Genomic DNA, 20,471 nt, shown 5'->3' with positions numbered 1-20,471 from the left:
CTTCAATAAAAAGTTCTACTCATTTGTAGATGATGCATTCCACAATAACATTATTTCGAAACAAACATGGGAATTCATCAGAATTCCCTATCCATGCATTCTAACATTCTATGCACTACCCAAACTACACAAAAACATCAAAGATCCCCCAGGGAGACCAATTCTCTCTGGGAATGGATCAATTACTGAAAATCATATTATATTATCAATCACTGAAAATCATATTCATATTACTGAAAATCATATTATAGACAAACATATTATAGACAAACATATTAGATTTTGTTCTGGCCATTCCATCATTCATTCGTGATACTATTCATCTTTTACAAATTCTCCAGGACATTCAGGTCCCCGAGCATTGTATACTTGCAACCATTGATGTGGAAGCCCTCTACAGCTCTATACCTCACTGTAGAGGGATTTCTTGCATCCAAAGGGTGTTATCCCAAACAAGCCATCACGAAGCTTCCTTCAATGAATTCATACTCCATTCCCTAGATTATATTCTCAACCACAATATGTTTTCATTTGATGGCCGACTATTCCTCCAGGTGCAGGGCGTAACCAGGGGCACCTGTTGTGCCCCTGGCTACGCCAATCTGTACCTGGGGGAGTGGGAAGACACCATTTTCCATGACGAGGATCTCTCTATGTACCTGTGCCACGTGGTTATGTGGCACAGGTACATAGATGGCATCTTCGTCGTCTGGGATGGCCCCAATCTCTTTTGAATGAATGCTTGGACACACTGAATAAGAATCAATTCAATCTTAAATTTATCATGTCATCTGATATGTCCAGAATCACATTTCTGGACATTGAAATCTCAATTAATGAATCTAAATTATTATCATGTAAACTCTTTAGGAAACCCACTGCAGGGAATACGATACTGCATTCATCCAGCTTCCACCCCAAGCCACTGATCAACTCTATCCCCTATGGCGAATATCTGCGGATAAAACGCAATTGTTCCAACCATTCAGACTTTAAATATGAGGCCAACAAACTGAAAAATCAACTTCTCAAACGTGGCTGCAGTCACAAATGTCCAAAAAGAGCGTTAAAACGTGCCAACTAGGGATGAGCCGAACACCCCCCGGTTCGGTTCGCACCAGAACCTGCGAACGGACCAAAAGTTCGCACGAACGTTAGAACCCCATTGACGTCTATGGGACTCGAACGTTCGAAATCAAAAGTGCTCATTTTAAAAACTAATTTGCATGGTATTGTCCTAAAAAGGGTTTGGGGACCGGGTCCTACCACAGGGGACATGTATCAATGCAAAAAAAACTTTTAAAAACGGCCGTTTTTTCGGGAGCAGTGATTTTAATGATGCTTAAAGTAAAAAAAAAAAAAAAAGTGAAATATTCCTTTAAATATCATACCTGAGGGGTGTCTATAGTATGCCTGTAAAGTGACGCGTGTTTCCCGTGTTTAGAACAGTCCCTGCACCAAATGTCATTTTTAAAGGAAAAAATCTCATTTAAAACTGCTTGCGGGTTTAATGTAATGTCGGGTCCTGGCAATATGGATGAAAATCAGTGAGACAAACGGCATGGGTACCCCCCAGTCCATTACCAGGCCCTTTGGGTCTTGTATGGATATTAAGGGGAACCCCACACCCAAATTAAAATAAGGAAAGGTGTGAGGCCACCAGGCCCTATATACTCTGAACAGCAGTATACAGGTGGTGCAAACAAGACAGGGACTGTAGGTTTGTTGTTAAGTAGAATCTCTTTGTAATTTTGAACGGGTACATTTTTAACGTGTTTAGCTCCAGACAAAAAATCTTTTTTAAGCTTTTTGGAAAACATAGGGAAGGGTTACCACCCCTGTGACATTTGTTTTGCTGTCTTTCCTCCTCTTCAGAAGATTTCACCTCACTTTTTGTCCCAATGGATTGGAAAGCATCAGTGGAAAGGAGAAATGTTTTTCCCATATTAACTCTTACAGGAGAGAATTTCCATTCCTAGGGGTAGATTTCATCTCACTTCCTGTTGTCTCCTTCCATTTGCAAGTAGGAGTCGTTTGTAAGTTAGTTGTTTGAAAGTAGGGTCCTGCCCTATATAGTCAGCAGAAATTTGGGCCTTAGGTGTTGCTGTGGCCACAACACTGTAAGCCCTCACAGGGCCCTGCTGTGAAATATTAGATCAAGAATTGTAATTACATGCCCCTGTTGAACAGGAGCTGAAAAATTAGGCCTTAGGCACTGGTGCTGGTGCCACAACACTGCAACCCCTCACAGACACTCTAGTTGGAACGCAGGAACGAGCCCTGCTGCAAAGTATTGCATCAAAAATTGTAATTACACGCCCCTGTTAAACAAGGGCTGAAAAATTGGGCCTTAGGCACTGGTGCTGGTGCCACAACACTGCAACCCCTCACAGACACTCTAGTTGGAACGCAGGAACGAGCCCTGCTGCAAAGTATTACATCAAAAATTGTAATTACACGCCCCTGTTAAACAGGGGCAGAAAAAATGGGCCTTAGGCACTGGTGCTGGTGCCACAACACTGCAACCCCTCACAGACACTCTAGTTGGAACGCAGGAACGAGCCCTGCTGCAAAGTATTGCATCAAAAATTGTAATTACACGCCCCTGTTAAACAGGGGCAGAAAAAATGGGCCTTAGGCACTGGTGCTGGTGCCACAACACTGCAACCCCTCACAGACACTCTAGTTGGAATGCAGGAACGAGCCCTGCTGCAAAGTATTACATCAAAAATTGTAATTACACGCCCCTGTTAAACAGGGGCTGAAAAATTGTGCCTTAGGCACTGGTGGTGGCGCCCAGAACCAAAAATGTTCTTACAAGCTATCAACGTGATGATTGAGGAGGAAGAGGATAATTACTCAGGGATAGTCACTCAGCATCAGCATAGGCAGTCTTTGAAGGGATCTGAGATTTCAAAAAAAATTATTTGGTTACATCAGCATCAGGTGCTTGGTAGTTGGTGGTGATCCAAGACTGATTCATTTTTATGAAGGTCAGTCGATCGACCGAGTCAGTGGACAGACGCACCCTGTGATCGGTTACCACGCCTCCAGCAGCACTGAATGTGTGTTCCGAAAGAACGCTGGATGCAGGACAGGCCAGTAGCTCAATTGCATACTGTGCAAGCTCTGGCCAGTGATCCATCCTCAAGACCCAGTAACCCAGAGGATTTCCGGTGGGAAAGGTGTCCAAGTCTGATCTTGCCCCTAGGTATTCCTGCACCATGTAAAACAGACGCTGGCGATGGTTGCTGGAACCGATCATACCTTGGGGCTGCGGACCAAAAAATTGTCTGAACGCATCGGTCAGACGGCCACCTTCTCCACCGCTCCTTCTTTGACTGACTGAAGCCTCAGCAACACGTTGTCCAGAAACAGGAGTTTGTAACCTCCCAGTCTCTGGGAACGCATTGCACAGACCTTTCTGCAAGGCCTCCCGAAGATGTTTCATCCTCTGCTCCCTCTGCGATGGCAAGATAAGGTCCGCAACCTTACCCTTGTAACGTGGATCAAGGAGGGTTGCCAGCCAGTATTGGTCCTTCTCCTTGATACCACGAATACGAGGATCCTTACGCAGGCTTTGCAGGATCAGGGAGGCCATGCAGCGTAGGTTTGCTGAGGCATTCGGTCCGGAGTCCTCTGGGTCACTAAGGACGACATGGTCCGCAGCCACCTCCTCCCAGCCACGTACAAGTCCATGTGTTTCTTGGGACTGATCCCTTAAAGACTGCTGCTGATGCTGAGTGCCAGGCTCCACCTCCATACTGACATAATCTTCCTCCTCCTCCTCCTCCTCCTCGTCCTCTTCCTGTGTGATTGGCGGGCACGCAGGAACACTGTCTGGATAAAGGGGGCCTTGAGAGCTAAGGAAGTCCTCCTCTTCCTGCCTCTGTTCTGCCTCAAGTGCCCTGTCCATTATTCCACGCAGCGTGTGCTCCAACAGGTGGACAAGTGGGACAGTGTCACTGATGCATGCACTGTCACTGCTCACCATCCTCGTGGCCTCCTCAAATGGTGACAGGACAGTGCATGCATCCCTGATCATGGCCCACTGGCGTGGGGAAAAAAAAACAAGCTCCCCTGACCCTGTCCTGGTGCCATAGTCGCACAGGTACTCATTGATGGCCCTCTGCTGCGTGTGCAGCCGCTGCAGCATGGCCAACGTTGAGTTCCACCTGGTGGGCATGTCACAGATTAGACTGTTCTTGGGCAGGTTAAACTCCTTTTGGAGGTCCGTCAGCCGAGCACTGGCATTATATGACCGGCGGAAATGCACACAGACTTTCCTGGCCTGCCTCAGGACATCCTGTAAGCCCGGGTACCTGCCCAAGAACCGCTGCACCACCAAGTTAAGGACGTGAGCCAAACAGGGCACATGGGTCATTTGTCCCTGTCGGAAGGCAGAGAGGAGGTTGGTGCCATTGTCGCAAACCACCATTCCTGCCTTAAGTTGGCGTGGCGTCAACCACCTCTGAACCTGCCCCTGCAGAGCTGACAGAACCTCTGCCCCAGTGTGGCTCCTGTCCCCCAAGCACACCAGCTCAAGCACCGCATGGCATCTTTTGGCCTGCGTACTTGCGTAGCCCCTTGAACGACTACAGAGCACCGCTGGTTCCGAGGAAGATGCCATGGAGGAAGAAGAAGAGGAGGGGGTGGAGGAGAGAGGTGTGTCACAATCATTAGCATTTTGGAGGCGTGGTGGCGGAACAACCTCCAACACTACTGCACCTTGTCCTGCATCCTTCCCAGCTGCCAGCAGAGTCACCCAATGCGCCGTGAAACTTAGGTAACGTCCCTGTCCATGCCTGCTGGACCATGAGTCAGCGGTAATATGCACCTTACCTTTGACCGCCCTGTCCAGCGAGGCATGGACATTGCCTTCCACATGCTGGTAGAGAGCCGGAATCGCCTTCCGTGAGAAAAAGTGGCGTTTGGGTACCTGCCACTGAAGAACCGCACATTCCACAAACTCACGGAAGGGGGCAGAGTCTACCAACTGAAAAGGCAGCAGTTGAAGTGCTAGCAATTTTGCCAAGCTAGCATTCAACCGCTGGGCATGTGGATGGCTGGGAGCAAACTTCTTTCGGCGGTGCAGCAGCTGGGGCAGGGAAATTTGCCTGGTACAATCTGATGTCGGTGTACCAAAATCAGATTGCCCACAAGTACTTGGCTGTGACACACCTAATTCTACACCTTCATTCCTCTCAGTGCAGGTCTCAGAGAGGACTGAAGGTCTAGTGGGGTTGGAAATCTCAGCTGATGAGGAGCAAGGAGAGGTCCTCTTTGTTCTTTGGTGTGGGTCTTTTAGATACGCTTGCCAACGAACTGCATGGCAGGTCAACATATGTCTGGTCAAGCATGTGGTACCCAAGCGGGGATGTTTTGGCCACGCGAGATACGCTTGAGACATATGTTGCAAATAGCAGCGGTGCGATCTGATGCACTCGTCTCAAAAAAGGCCCACACCAAAGAACTTTTTGAATAACGCGCAGAGACTGCAGCGCCCTGCACATGTGGAGCTTTGGGGTGTGATGCAGTCAATGTGCTGCCCTTAGGCTGGCCCCTGGAGGGCATCCTGCCTCGTTGGTGATGTGCCGCCTCCTCCTCCTCCTCCTCTCTCCTATCAGGCACCCACGTTGAGTCAGTGACCTCATCATCCCCTCCCTCCTCATCACTGGAGCAAACCTGGCAGTATGCTGCAGCAGGGGGAGCATGACTGCCAGATTGCTGTCCTTCTTGGGCACCCCCTCTGTCCGTGCTCATGTTACTGCCTTCATCAAGCTCAGTATCATCATCAGAGCCTTCCAAACGCTGGGCATCCTCCTGGAGCATGTACCCAACACTGTGGTCAAACAGTTCGAGGGACTCCTCAGGAGGACATGGTGGGGCTAGGGAAGGAGTCACTGATGACATTGAGCCGAGGGAAGAGGCCGCTGCTTTGCCAGACAAAGTACCCTGGGCATGGGTGAGAGAGGATGAGGAGGATGAGGACGGCTTGGTCATCCACTCGACCAAGTCTTCCGCATGTTGCGGCTCAACATGGCCAGCTGCCGAAAAAAAGGCCAAGCGTGTCCCATGGCCACGTGCTGATGAGGATGCACCGTCTCCACGACCAGCACTAGACACAGAGCCTGCTTGCCCTCTCTTATTGGCTTGTGACTGTCTGCCTCTCCTTCTTGGCCTTCCAGACATACTAATGGCCTGTAGCTGCACTAAGCTGGGATATATATATATATATATATATATATATATATATATATATATATATATGTACTGATACTGCAGCTAGCAAAATCAACTGCCTGCCTGTAGTATGAGAACACCACCAACCTTCTACAGGTAGCTTTAGCTGAACACTGTGAGGTGGACGCACCCCACTAACTTGTAGGTTTAGCTGAACACTGTGAGCAGGATGCACTGCACTAACTGTAAATAGTCTAGCTACCTGACTGTGGTACTAATAGGATCAAAAGAACACCAGCAATTTTCTTCAGGTAGCTGTATTTACTGTAACAAGACAAGCCTGCCTGTCAGTAAGAAGATAACAGAAATGGATCTAGCTGAACACTGTGAGCAGGACGCACCCCACTAGCTTGTAGGTTTAGCTGAACACTGTGAGGTGGACGCACCCCACTAACTTGTAGGTTTAGCTGAACACTGTGAGCAGGACGCACCCCACTAACTTGTAGGTTTAGCAGAACACTGTGAGCAGGACGCACTGCACTAACTGTAAATAGTCTAGCTGCCTGACTGTGGTACTAATAGGATCAAAAGAACACCAGCAATTTTCTTCAGGTAGCTGTATTTACTGTAACAAGACAAGCCTGCCTGTCAGTAAGAAGATAACAGAAACGGATCTAGCTGAACACTGTGAGCAGGACGCACCCTACTAGCTTGTAGGTTTAGCTGAACAGTGTGAGGTGGACGCTCTGCACTAAATGTAAATAGTCTAGCTGCCTGACTGTGGTACTAATAGGATCAAAAGAACACCAGTAATTTTCTTCAGGTAGCTTTATATACTGTAACAAGACAAGCCTGCCTGTCAGTAAGAAGAGAACAGGAAAGGATCTAGCTGAACACTGTGAGCAGGATGCACTGCACTAAATGTAAATAGTCTAGCTGCCTGACTGTGGTACTAATAGGATCAAAAGAACACCAGTAATTTTCTTCAAAATACTGTAACAAGACAAGCCTGCCTGTCAGTAAGAAGATAACAGGAACGGATCTAGCTGAACACTGTGAGCAGGACGCACTGCACTAAATGTAAATAGTCTAGAAGATAACAGGAACGGATCTAGCTAAACTGAATACAGTGTATATATATATATATATATATATATATATGCAACACCTGGGATGCATATATATAGACAATACACTTTAAGTGCAGCTAACTGACTGACTGTCCTGCCTAATCTAGCTAACTCAAATGAAATGACACTGTCTCTCTCTCTCTCTATTTCTCAGCACACTGGAACACACTGCACAGGGCCGCCATGCAGGCGGCCTTATATAGTGTGGGGCGTGTACTAAATCCCCTGAGCCATAATTGGCCAAAGCCTCCTTGGCTTTGGCCAATTACGGCTCTCTGTTAAGGCGGCGCTGTGATTGGCCAAGCATGCGGGTCATAGTGCATGCTTGGCCAATCATCAGCAAGCAATGCACTGTGATGCCGTAGTGAATTATGGGCCGTGACGTGCCACACGAATTTGGCGCGAATGGCCCATATCGTTCGCAATTCGACGAACGATCGAACAGCCGATGTTCGAGTCGAACATGGGTTCGACTCGAACACGAAGCTCATCCCTAGTGCCAACTCGAAAAATAGACATGAACTGTTAGCTTCCAAACAAACCCCAATTATTAATGAGACTTCAAGAATAATTACCACCTATACTAATGACCACAGCAAAATCAGACAGATATGCCAAAAATATTGCCATTTATTGACCTCTGACCCCACCATAGGTCCCTTTGTGCCCCCTATGCCCCTAATTACCTACAGACGAGCTACCTCAGTGGGCAACCTATTAGTCCAAAGTGAATTTAAGGACCAGAATAGAGGCGATCCCTGTATGACAGTAGGCACATTCCAATGTGGATCCTGTTCCTATTGTGTGTACATGGATATGAGGAAAAACGTATACTTACCCAATGGCATTCACTTTGTACCTAGACACTGGGCATAGTATATGTGTTGTTATGCAATTGTAACTGCTTCTATGTGGGCAAGACCCTCCAAAAATTATGGCAAAGGCTCTATCGCCATATCAGGGCCATGTAAACAGCTGATCCCGACCTCCCGTTGGGCAGGCATGTGGCCCAAGTACATGAAGGTATTTGTCCTAAAATATCTGTTCTGGTGTTGGATCGCCTACACCCGAGCTCTCGTGGGGGTGATTATAACAAAATGCTCCTCCAACGAGAAGTTTGTTGGATATCAAAGCTTGATGCGACTTTACCACCTGGCCTCAATGAAGCCTTTAATTTAAAGCCTTTCCTTCCAGGCTTCGCCACAGGGGGTTACGATAGGGATTTTACCGTTATCTTGCCCCTTCCCTCTTTTCCCTTTTTCCCTTTTCCTTTCCATGCTTTCTCTCCTTTCTCTACATGCCTTCCTTCTTTCTTCCCTTTTGTCTTCTCGCCTAGTCCCATGCTTAAAATCTCTGTTTAAACATTAGCTATAGGAAGGTTGCCTATTAAACATATTCTGATATTTCTACCAAGCTAGTATGTTTATTCTCAGTGCCTATTAAGCCATTGTCTTCTCCCTTTCTATGTATTATTACTTAATTGTAATTAAATTATTGTTTCTTTTCTGTGTTTTAGGAAACGATACAATTCTGTACAGGTGGGATCCCCACGCCCTGCTAGTGAATATGATGGTGGCAAAAAATCCGCTTTAATTTATACTTCTACCATCTCGGCCTTTCCGTGTCGGCTCGGCGGTGCTCCCCGACACGGAAAGGCCTCCGCTTCCACTTCACGGTGGTGGAGGCATTCTTTTAGCAGCTCCCAGGCGCGTGCGCTTGATTTTCTGTCTCGCGCATGCCCAATAGGCCCTCCATCCAAGCCCTGGCATTCTGCCCTTCTTCCGTGTCGGCAGCCTCTGTCGACGCTGGACGCCGTTGCGTCATTTTGCGCGATGACGTCGGATGCTGCCCAGGCCGGAGAGCCGTGATTGGCGGACGCTTCCGATTCATCACCACACATTTTTCTTGGTGCTTAAAACTCTGCCATACTTACCTCTGAGTAAAACAGATTAAAACTTTTCCCTTTCACCTGAATGCATAATGGGTTAAATGAAGTGGGACTAGTTATCTGGCCACAACCACTCCCACACCATCAGGTATTTAACCTCACTCTCAGTAAGCACAAAACTCTGCTACACAGCTGAGAGGAGCACAGCTCCCCACAGTGGATCTGTTTGCTTTAAGTGGCTAAGGTTAGTTATATATCTATGTATCCCTTTTCATGCTTTGTCTTGATACAATCACGGGGAGAATTATACTTTGTATCTCTCCCTTCTTTCCAATGCACACTATGCTTATGTTCATAGTACATAGATACATACAATATCCCTACTTTCCTTTTTTGGTTTTTAGATGTGCGTCATTCTTGCCTTTTAGTGGCGGCTCACGTGAGCCCTGCCTTGCCGCTCCTTACCCACTGGCATTGAGGCGAATTCCATACAGAAATGAGATTTATCTGTCTTGTGTATTATCCTGGTTTTTGAATCTAACTGGGATGACTGCCTCTATTCACTGATTTCCTGGGCATGGGAGTTCCATCTCGCAACATCACTGTGTACACCTTTGTTATAATAGAGAGTCAGATGTCTTGTAAGTATTGTTTTTGGATTAATATCTAGCTTGTTGTTTTTTTCTGTTTTTTATGCGAATTGAAACCTACTGAGCAATGTCTATCATGTTCCTTATTTGTTTATGCAGATGAAAAATCTACTTACTCATATATATATATATATATATATATATATATATATATATGCAAAAATGTTTTCCTTTTAGAAATTTAATAATCTGCTTATCTGAAACCCCTGAGGAAGGAAGCATACATCATAAAAAGAAATTAATATTTTTTTTGTGTTTTTCTGAAACATGTAGGGTATTGTGTAGCAGTTACACTACTTCTCTGTCCATTTATTGGCCGTTGTAGTTCACCGTCTACACTCTAGCAGCTGTATTTCTGACACCAACTGCTCTTGTTGCACTGTTGATTTTAAATGTCAGTATGTAATTTGCACAATTTTTTTAAATAAAATTTTGATACTTTTATCTATGAATTTTTTCTGTACTTCATCTGATACTTCTTACTGATCCTTGTTGATCCACTGCCCATATAATCCCCTTGGGGTACCTAGCCTTTTGTGTCCATTGTTTAATGGGATGTGGCAGTGACTCTCAGGATCAGCTCAATGTTTGTTCCAATTCTATTATTTCTATGCCAGGAAGTTGGAGCAAATACCTGTATTAGACAGGTATCTGCTCCGTCCTCCCCCCTAAAAGGTGCCAAATGTGACACCGTGGGGGGATTCCAAAAAGTGGAAGTTCCATTTTTGGGTGGAACTCCACTTGAAATAACTTAATAAAAACTAAAACTTTGAAATCACCTGCCCATAATTTTCAGAAAGCTAGTGATTGTTTCCCCTCAAGTTTTAAAGATGCATAATCTCTGATATAACATGTATCACATTTTATGTAATTTACATATCGAATGTTCTCAGTAGTGGAGATAGGGCAACATAAGCTGAGGCTGACTCCAAGAGCTGTTAGTGCGCAGGTAGGAAATTGGCAAGCCAGTTGTAAAGAGAATGTTTTTTTATTTACATGTTTGAGTCATTCTGAAGACCTTCCTTTCACCAGGGTTATGAAAGTTATATAAAATATACAATAATTATCTAATCTGTATGGTGCACATTGGGTTGATATAAATGTCCTAAACCCTTGCATTACTACATAGTGATTACTAAGAATTTCAGAATTAACTGTAGTTCTTTTTGCAGGTTTTGCTATAACCACGCTATAGCCAAATGACGGCTACAGTGTGGTCGTCCAATTCTGGGAGGGCATCTATTTGACTTCCTCCCAGAACTGCGCTGTGGAGCGCACCTGGCTCACTCTGCGATCGCTGTGTTCTTTGGACACAGCTGTTCACAAATAGGGGTAAAGAGCCAATCACAGTGGCTCTTTACCATGTGATCAGCTGTGTCCAATCACAGCTGATAACTGATAACAATGTACACACTTCCTGTTTTTTGGCATTCCTTTCCGCATGCTGTCACAGCATGAGGAAAGTAGATAGCTGGTAATTGGCAAGTGTGATAGAGGACATTTACACTGATAATCAGGGCACTGATCATCAGTGTCCTGATGGGGATCAGTGCAGCCCCAACAGTGCCCATCAGTGATGCTTATCAGTGTCAATCAGTGCCCATCAGTGCTGCCAATCAGTGCCCAACAGTGCTGCCATTCAGTGTCAATCAGTGTCAATCAGTGGTGCCAATAAGTGCCCATCAGTGGTGCCAATCGGTGCCTCATCATCAAAGCTGCCTATAAGTGCCCATCAGTGCCACCTATCAGTGCCTGTTAGGGCTGCCTATCAGTGCCCTGCAGTGCTGCCTATTAGTGTCCATAAGTGTCGCCTATCAGTGCCAATCAGTGCTGTCTCTGAGTGCCTATCAGTGCCACATATCAGTGCAGCCTCATCAGTGCTTCCTCATCAGTGCCCACCAGTGTCGCCTCATCAGTGCTCATCAGTGCTGCCTATCAGTTCCTATCAGTGTACATTAGTGCTCCCCCATCAGTGCCCATCAGTGCACCTTATCAGCGCACATCAGTGAAGGAGAAAAATTACCTGTTTACAAAATTTTATAACAAAAACATTAAAGAAAAAACATTTTTTTCTCAAAATTTTTGGTCTTTTTCGTTCGTTTAGAAAAAAATAAAAAACCCACCAAAAGAAATTTGTGTGAAAAAATGTAAAAAAAAGTCACATGGGTACATTTCCGCATGATCATGCAATAGTCAATCAAAATGCAACAGCGCTGAAAGCTGAAAATTGGCCTGGGCAGGAAGGGGGTGAAAGTGCCCAGTAGATAATTGGTTAAGAGCCACTCTATTTGTGAACAAGGGTGAAACTTCTGTACATAGGTTAGATTTAGCAGGCTTCATCACTGTCTCTAACTAATGACCTTTTGCTTACCTGTAGCTTGTGTTGTTAACATGATTTTAGTTTCCAGCTGCTAAAGGTTGTAATGCCCCATCCCATACCTTCCTCTAATCTGTTCAAACTGCCACGCTCACAGGTTTCTTTAGGATAAATGGAATACATAGAATCTAATATGCTAGAAGAAATTTAAGCCTTATTTCATCATCAACTCCTTTATTAGCAGTGGTGTGCTGCAAGCCAAATGTATGTAGTACCTGTCATCTCAGATGCATCCATTCTTCACTATAAAGGCTTCATTACATAATGCAAATATACCCAGTGGAATACCTGCCACTCACATCTACCCTTTGGTTTCTTGCCATTGTAATTGCAACATCCACATTGATATACTGATATCAATGTCAGTCCAAGATTGCCTTGGTTTCAAACACTTCACTCTTTTAATGACTGAAAAATGAAAAATCCAGGTCAACCCATGAAATTATCTGAATTATTTGCTCTTTCTTAATACAGTAGTTACAATTTACTCAACTCAATTTAAAGATTATTTCTATTTGGTTACAATGGCACTTTGCGCATCATCTTTACCCTTTGTGCTGCTTTTGTGAGTAAGTTCACATGACTAATCTTCACATTCATATTATTCATTTATTTTTAACACATGCTCAGTGAAATAACGTTTCCCTTTTCTGCGGAGTTGAAGTTAGTTTGTCAGTCAGTTAGATTTTCTGAGATGTCAGCAAAAAATGTCAGTCCACAATACAGATTGCTACACCTAGGAGTTCATTAAAACATACTTTACAATATGTCTTATTTTCTTTATCACCTAAATTACTACTCAAGTTTACCTGGACAGTGCTTTAAAAAATTATATAAAATAATAATCTGCAATGTATATTTAGCTTCAGCTATTTTCTGTAAGATGATCAGAACTGTGAAAACATTGCATGTTTACCTAAGGGCTTATTCCAGATCCTTTCCTTTTTTCATGCATATATTAAAATTTCAGTATCCGTTGATATATTGTTTAAACACAGCCTGTAGTGTTTCACACCTTCAGTCAAGCTGAATTGACATTAGCTTTAGTCAAGGCTTCTTTTTTCAAGTATAAACTGAAATTGGTGGGGTAAAATATTGATATAAATCATCTGTGATGAAAAATTTGATTTGTGGAGGTACTGTAATTTATATTTATTGAATTACCTGCTTGAGAAAGGAAGCCATTTCTTGGAGACCAGAGAAATATTATCATATTTATAACTTTGAGTGGCAAGTAACTGTAACATATGGTGTATTATGGAATGTCAAATTTCAGATGACCTCATTTTTCTTGATATTTCGTAATAACCCCTCTTAGTTTAATATGCCTTCAGATCTCTTCACATATTGAACCGATTGTAATTTCTTCTTTTTCTATGCTCTATCCTATTCTGAGATGTTTCCCCATTTATACCATTGGGAGGAAATTGGAATCCCATTTCTGTTGATGTATCTTACAAAGATGAAAGTAAACTGTTTCATTCACTGTCACAGAATGAGGCACAAGTTACTTTCACATGCTGTTTAAACATTGTCAGAGAGTTCACGATTGCCCCAAGCTCATATATCAAGTTAAATTTTTATATATGATACCACATAAAGCTATTCTGCTCTCATTTTTTTATCCTTCCATCTTCTTTTATTTTTCAAGATTCAAATAAAATATAAATTATATAATCTGTAAAGGAGGCAGCATGTCAGTAAAATGTGGCAATTATAAAATATTATCACAATTTATAGGTATCAATTTAGAATAGTGCATTTTTATTGTCATCAAATTCTTAGGAAAAGCCTAGCTTCTTGAAAATTGTTCATTATATGAACCTGTGGCACTCATTAAAATAAAGATTCTTTGCCATATTAATAAGTGTAAGTAAGCTATACTGAGCTGTATTTACTATAATGGCAGTCGCCAGTGGCTAGGGTATGAGGTTAGAGGGCAGCATCTATAAAGCAAAATTAAATCTGCTTTAGGTCCCTGTAGCTCTCACCATAATGTGCCAGTGTGCACAGCATACTTGCACATTATGACACACTTGACACACTTATGCCTCGTACACACAGTTGGATTTTCCGACGGAAAAGGTTCGATGGGAGCCTTTTGTCGGAAATTCCGACCGTGTGTAGGCTCCAAATAGACATTTTCCATCAGAATTTCCGTCTCACAAAATTTGAGATCTGGATCTCAAATTTTCCGACAACAAAATCCGTTTGCATAAATTCTGATCGTGTGTACAGTTCATAATACCGACGCACAAAGTTCCACGCATGCTCGGAATCAAGCAGAAGAGCCGCACTGGCTATTCAACATAATTTTTCTCAACTCATCGTATATGTTGTACATCACCATGTTCTCGACGTTTGCAATTTCTGACCAACTTTGTGTGACCGTGTGTATGCAAGACAAGTTTGAGCCAACATCCATCGGAAAAAATCTATGGATTTTGTTGTCGGAATGTGCGATCGTTTGTGTACGAGGCATTACTTTCTAGTGTGACTTCCTCCATTGATGTGAAGTCCATACTTCCTCATATCACCCTGCTGCCACTTCCAAATTATATTCTGCAGGCAGCTTCTCTTTCGGGATTTTGTTTATATATGCATTGATTGTAGGCAATAAAAACTAATTATGTTTTTATTTTTATTTTAGAGTTCGGATTTTAAAGTTGCAAGATGAAAGCTCCTATTCCCCATTTGATCCTATTTTATGCTACCCTGACACAGAGCTTGAAGGTTGTTACAAAGAGAGGTTCTGGTAAGTGCATTGGTTCTATATATTCAGTCGCTGGTGGCTTACTTTTAGTGGAAGTAAAAGTCCAGAATATTGGCTGCTTTGTGACTTGGCTTTTGTTGGCATACAATATTTTTTTGGGTGTGCAGTGATTTTATTCTATTTATTATGATTTTACATAACTTTAAACATGGTGCCAGTTTGATCGTTATAGCTAAAGACCAACTTCCGCCATTTTTGTTTCAGGTTTGAATTGAATCAGGAGGGATTTGGACCTTTGTAAGGTTTTAAATGCTGTATGTGACCCCCAGTTCGGAGATCCCTCTCTCCCTTTTCTGTCAGATACCCAGCTGTATAGTTGAGGAAAATTCTCCCTAATGAGAGAGACAGAAATAAAATCTGAGAATATAAATTGCTAATTGGGAAAGATGATGGCACTAGTTTCTGGGTGAAATCTTTCTCCCACAGTGGAAAGTGAAATTATATATCTTACAGTGTGTTTAGACACCATGTGGACAGCCCACATACAATAAAAGCTCCACGTTTCAGATTGAAATATTTGAAACCAAGAATGTCAAATGAGTCCCACACCTGAAAAATTAGTCCAAATTTTAAATTTTATTGCATATAAAAAGTTTGATAGGGTCTGCATAAACACATTTTATTTATGCATGTAGTGCAATGGTTGGAACTCAAACCGATGGCGATAGTGCTGCTAGGCAGAAGTTATAATCACTTAGGCACTGCACTGCCCTGAAATATAATATATATTGCAATGTGTACAGACATATTCCACAGAAGCTGGTTTTGGCAGTAGTGCTGATGACTGGGGCCCTCTCTGACCCCTGAAAATCATTGGCTTCATATATAGGACCTATCAAACAGTTCATACGGAACACAATTTAAAATTGAGTCTCTTATTTCAGGCGTAGTGATCCATTCCTAGTTTTACAAGTAATATCCTAACGGATATTCTAAACTTTCTCACCCCTACTAGAAAATGTGTTTTTAAATCTGTATTCATATGAGAAAGCTTTTCCCTCACCTATTTTATCTGAAACCCATGAAATGACCAGAATGTAAAGAGGAATCCTTCAAATGGGGGACATAAATAAATAAATAAATACTTGACAGGGATTCTAACCCTTCCCTACTCTATTCAAACCAAAAAATATGTTTGACTGGAATTGTGCTGGTATACTAAGAGCCACAGTTTAGAAATTGTATTTTTTAAAAACATATTAGCTAACCATTTCATATGTAATTGCGTTTTCAATTGAAGTAGCTTTAGGTGTAAGAGAAAATTTATTTTTGTATTTATTTTGCGGTGCAAATAATATTTTACAAGCTAAGTGGTTGTCCATTTACTATTTCATTACTTTATAACAAGCCTAAGTCATCATTTATGGTTCATGCATTTAAATCATTCCACTTTAGAGAGTGGCCATAGAGCAAATGTCTTTCATCAGAGTCTGAATGTATAATTGTACTCAACTCCTGCACTCTCTGCTTCTCACTGTCAGCACTATCCATTGAATTCAGTATAACAGTCCAATAATGCTTTGGTAGCAATATTGTCTGCTAGAATGTTCACCCAATGCTTACCTGTTGCACTTAGGCTGGGTTCCTACCTATGTGCATTATGAGACTTGGTGCACTGTGGTGCTATTTATTTTGAAAGGCACTCCAATGCACCTGTGTTGCAGTGCACAACATTGTATTGTAATGCACTGCAATGTTTTATGGTGTGGACCTTGCCAAACATTGTGTGTGTTAATTTCCTGTTCTTTCTGGTGTATTGACAGTCCATTCATTTGAATAGATGGCTTTAACGCAACCCGTGTTACTGTACTGTTTGTGCTTAACACTATTCACCTGATGGGGCAGGGGTGAATTCAATGTTAGAGATATGGCTTTACAAAGTAACATTCTTTGATTGCAGTGAAGCTTTTTACAATAAATTGCTCTGTAAGTTAGTGTTCCATATGCAACCGTACCTTCACCTGTATATTTTCCACTGTAAGTGATTGTTTAATGATCTGAAAAGAAAGGTCTTACAGAAAGCTCCACAAGGACACCCCAGTCTTCCAGACTGGGAATGCAAAGTTTTGCTGCAGCCACTCTCATCTTCACCTGTCTTGCTTCTGGGTTCACAGACCCCTGCTCTGTGACTGGCCTGGAGCCACGATGACGTCACTCCCGTGCATGCGCATTGGAGCCACTGTTCATGGCACAGGGCTCTGAAGAAACGACATGTGCCAGTGATGTCACTGACTGCATGTACACTAAATATCTCCTAAACAATCCACTATATCTCTTAATATAGGCTTACCTATAGGTCAAAGCAAGAGATGGAAGTTTACTTCCACTTTAAATGCTTTCCAGGTGATTTTCTTCAGCCCCACTAACAGATCTTCGAATCACTTGTCATTGATGGTGTATAAGATGTTCCAGTTGTACTTGGTGTAATAGATATGCTTAAACAACAGTTCCATGTTTCTGTATGTTTCTTTCATGTGTGCAGCATAGCCAATGGGTATTGCAAATTGCAAGCAACAACTTGCAAAAACAGAAGATTGCTATAAAATGGTATAGGTTATGTTACAGTTTTTTGTGATTAACAACCAAAAATCTATAAAACACACCAAATGAGTGCACAGAGAGCAACCTTTTTCTTGTCCAGTGTTAATAAAACAAGATTTTTTTTATTTGTAGTGAATATCTCACAAAGAAAAAAAACAAGAATGGTTATTTAGTGTATAAATAAAATTGCAAAGTTTTGCAACTGCACAGAATCTGTACTTCTCTTCTCGTGAATTTCATTTTGCTATACCAGAATGTCATGATCCCGTAAATTGGTTTCTATGGTCTTTAGAGCAGATGTCTGGAATATCATATTTTGGGATGTAGCTATTTTTTTCATTGACAACTGATAAATGTATGTCAGTTCAGAAACTTAAAAAAAGAAGTAGAGTGTGGATTTTATTGTACTTCTTTTCAAAATAACAAAAAAAACAGTATGAACACTTTTTATGTTTTCACGAACAGTTGACTATACAATATGTCGTGGGCAGTTACCCCATGTTATATATTTAACAAAATACAGTATCTGGGATTTTCAGAAAATGCTCAGTACCTGTGCCATTTCATTTGGTTTACTACCACTACCCAACAGTGCTCCAGGTTGTCACTTTTTGATGCTTGCCAGCATCTGGCATGTTTAATATGCAACTCCATATGTATTCAGATCAAATTACAAACAGGCATAGCATCAAGTGTATGTGTTGTGAGCACATTTTTTCTGATAAAATGGTAAAGTTAATTTTAAGCGTTAGAACAAAATCATCTTCAATTCAATAAGACTGAGCAAAAACTATTCAATACTGAAAAAGATTAGAAGAAAAAATAGTTATGTTTTGTTTAAGCACCATGAACCATTGTAACAAAATATAAAAAGCCAAAGGTTAAACAAGGGTTAAGTCAGATGATTTCAATGCCTTAACAGTGAGCCTTGCAGCAACCAGGTGCGCAAAGTGTACTCTATAAGACAACAAAGCAGAACAGGACCTTCCTGAAGCTTATTGTGCAGAGAGTAGGGGTGTATGACAGACGACAAATATACATTCCCTCCACAGTGCCTGTCCCCCAAACTGGTGTGGGGAATATAGGTTAGCCTGCACAAACCACGGGGACAAGGCACACTCAATACCAACCAGGACAGTGACAAACTAGATGTGCCAGCAACATAGTACACTGGCAAGGGCACAGAAGCTCCACCAGCACCTTTAACCCACCTTAAGTGGATGTGTGTTAGCAGGACTCTTCAAGCGGTCTAGTGCAATGAATGACATCATTCCATACTTCGAGTCACCCACCTTAATTGCCAACATGTTCTGGTTGTAAGGATCCTCTCCAGCTCCTACACATATACTGTATCAGACCATGGGCTGTAGGCGAGCAGGATCAGGAGGAGCACCCAATGTCTGGTTGAGGATCACGCTGGGCCACTATACCCTAATGCCTTTCTTCCCACATGACTAGGATGCATTGAGAAGACCCCTTTAGGATCTCTGGTGTTGGCTTATGGCCAGAATACCTACATAGACCCAAGCAACTTAAATGGTAATTGTATGGAGGAGGGTATATACCTGGAAGTGATACTGATAATTTAGATACTGGACACATTCTCTCTGAGGAAGTCCTTGATGAGGAGGAAAGACCCAATGTGACCCCCAACCAGACTTTGGGTGCTCCCCATGATCCAGCCAACCTACAACCCTCGATCTAACATACAGTATAGGTAGGGGCTGGAGAGGATCCTTACATGCTGATTACATAGACATTTATCATGGCTGGCTCAGTGTATGGAACTTATGGCATCCTTTTGCACTAGGCTGCTAGATGAGTGCTACTAATGCTGGTCCAGTTAATGTGTGATGGTGCCTCCGTGCCCTGATCCAGTGTACTATGTTTCTGGCACATCTGGTATGTCACTACCCTAGTGGGTAGTGAGTGTGCCTAGTCCCTGTGGTTTGTGATGGTTGACTTATATCCCCCACACTAGAGGGAACATATGTTTGCTGTCTATCATCCCCCTGCACAACAAGCCTCTGATTTGTTATCTTATAGAGTACAATTTGCATGCCTGCTGCACAGCTCACTGTTATGGCAATGAGTTGATCTGCATTTAACTCTTGTTTAATCTTTGGCAGGACTATTCTGTGGCATATTACAAATACGTGGCTGGCCATTTGGGAAGTACTTTTTAAATTCTTTTAGACTTTGTGTGCTATTCTCTATGTATTTTTATAAATTGTGTTAAAATATTTCATATTGATTAAATAAAACATAACTATTATTCTTCTAATCTTTTGCAGTTTTGAATAGCTTTTACTCAGTCCTATCTCCAATTCAAGGTGCTTTTTTCTAAGACTATTATTAGCAGTTGGGGATGAGCAAAAATAGTATTTGTAGTTTTAATTTGCATATTTAGTAATATTTATGTAATTATGATGCTAAACTAAACACAAACAAAACAGGACTTCATGGTTTCAGATTGCATCTTATCAAACAGAAATGTTAACATTTCTTTTACTATTAATACTTGCATAAAATAAGATAAGATATTGTCTGTACTCATAAAGTCCCATTCAGTTTTCCTTTACTGTTACAGTAATGGGCGTCATTGTTGATTTGAGTTTTTTATGCAAATTTATAATACTAGGTACACTGCATTTTAAACTGTGCGTTTCATCAGTTACATCAGTCCTTGATCATATGTTACCTATCAGAATCATACAAGTACATAATGTACATAATGACAAGTACAGTCATTATCTTTTGTATCTGAGCCCTATAATTCATTTCATGGAGGCAGCAAAGCTGTACCCTTATTACTCCTATGGCAAACTTCAATTGCATAACTGACAAGACTATGGAAGGGCCATGAATTATTATTAAAATTATTTTTGTCACCGATTTTATGTGTGAAGTGTATACCTTAGTATTTATG

The 20,471-nt window shown here is 42.2% G+C and overlaps 1 protein-coding gene across 1 annotated transcript in view; it reads left to right on the top strand.

The window, feature by feature from the left end:
• Positions 1-20,471, top strand: part of IL1RAPL1 (interleukin 1 receptor accessory protein like 1) — a 2,301,818-nt gene that overhangs the window by 439,122 nt on the left and 1,842,225 nt on the right. Inside the window, exon 2 of the mRNA XM_073616428.1 lies at positions 14,879-14,983. Within this exon, the coding sequence (XP_073472529.1) occupies positions 14,902-14,983 (82 nt within the window). The 5' untranslated portion in view covers positions 14,879-14,901. The remainder of the gene's footprint in view (positions 1-14,878; positions 14,984-20,471) is intronic.

This window comes from Aquarana catesbeiana, linkage group LG02, assembly GCF_042186555.1.
Source record: "Aquarana catesbeiana isolate 2022-GZ linkage group LG02, ASM4218655v1, whole genome shotgun sequence".
NCBI lineage: Eukaryota > Metazoa > Chordata > Amphibia > Anura > Ranidae > Aquarana > Aquarana catesbeiana.
Note: the sequence above shows the minus strand (reverse complement) of the source record. Positions and strands in the feature narration are given on the sequence as shown.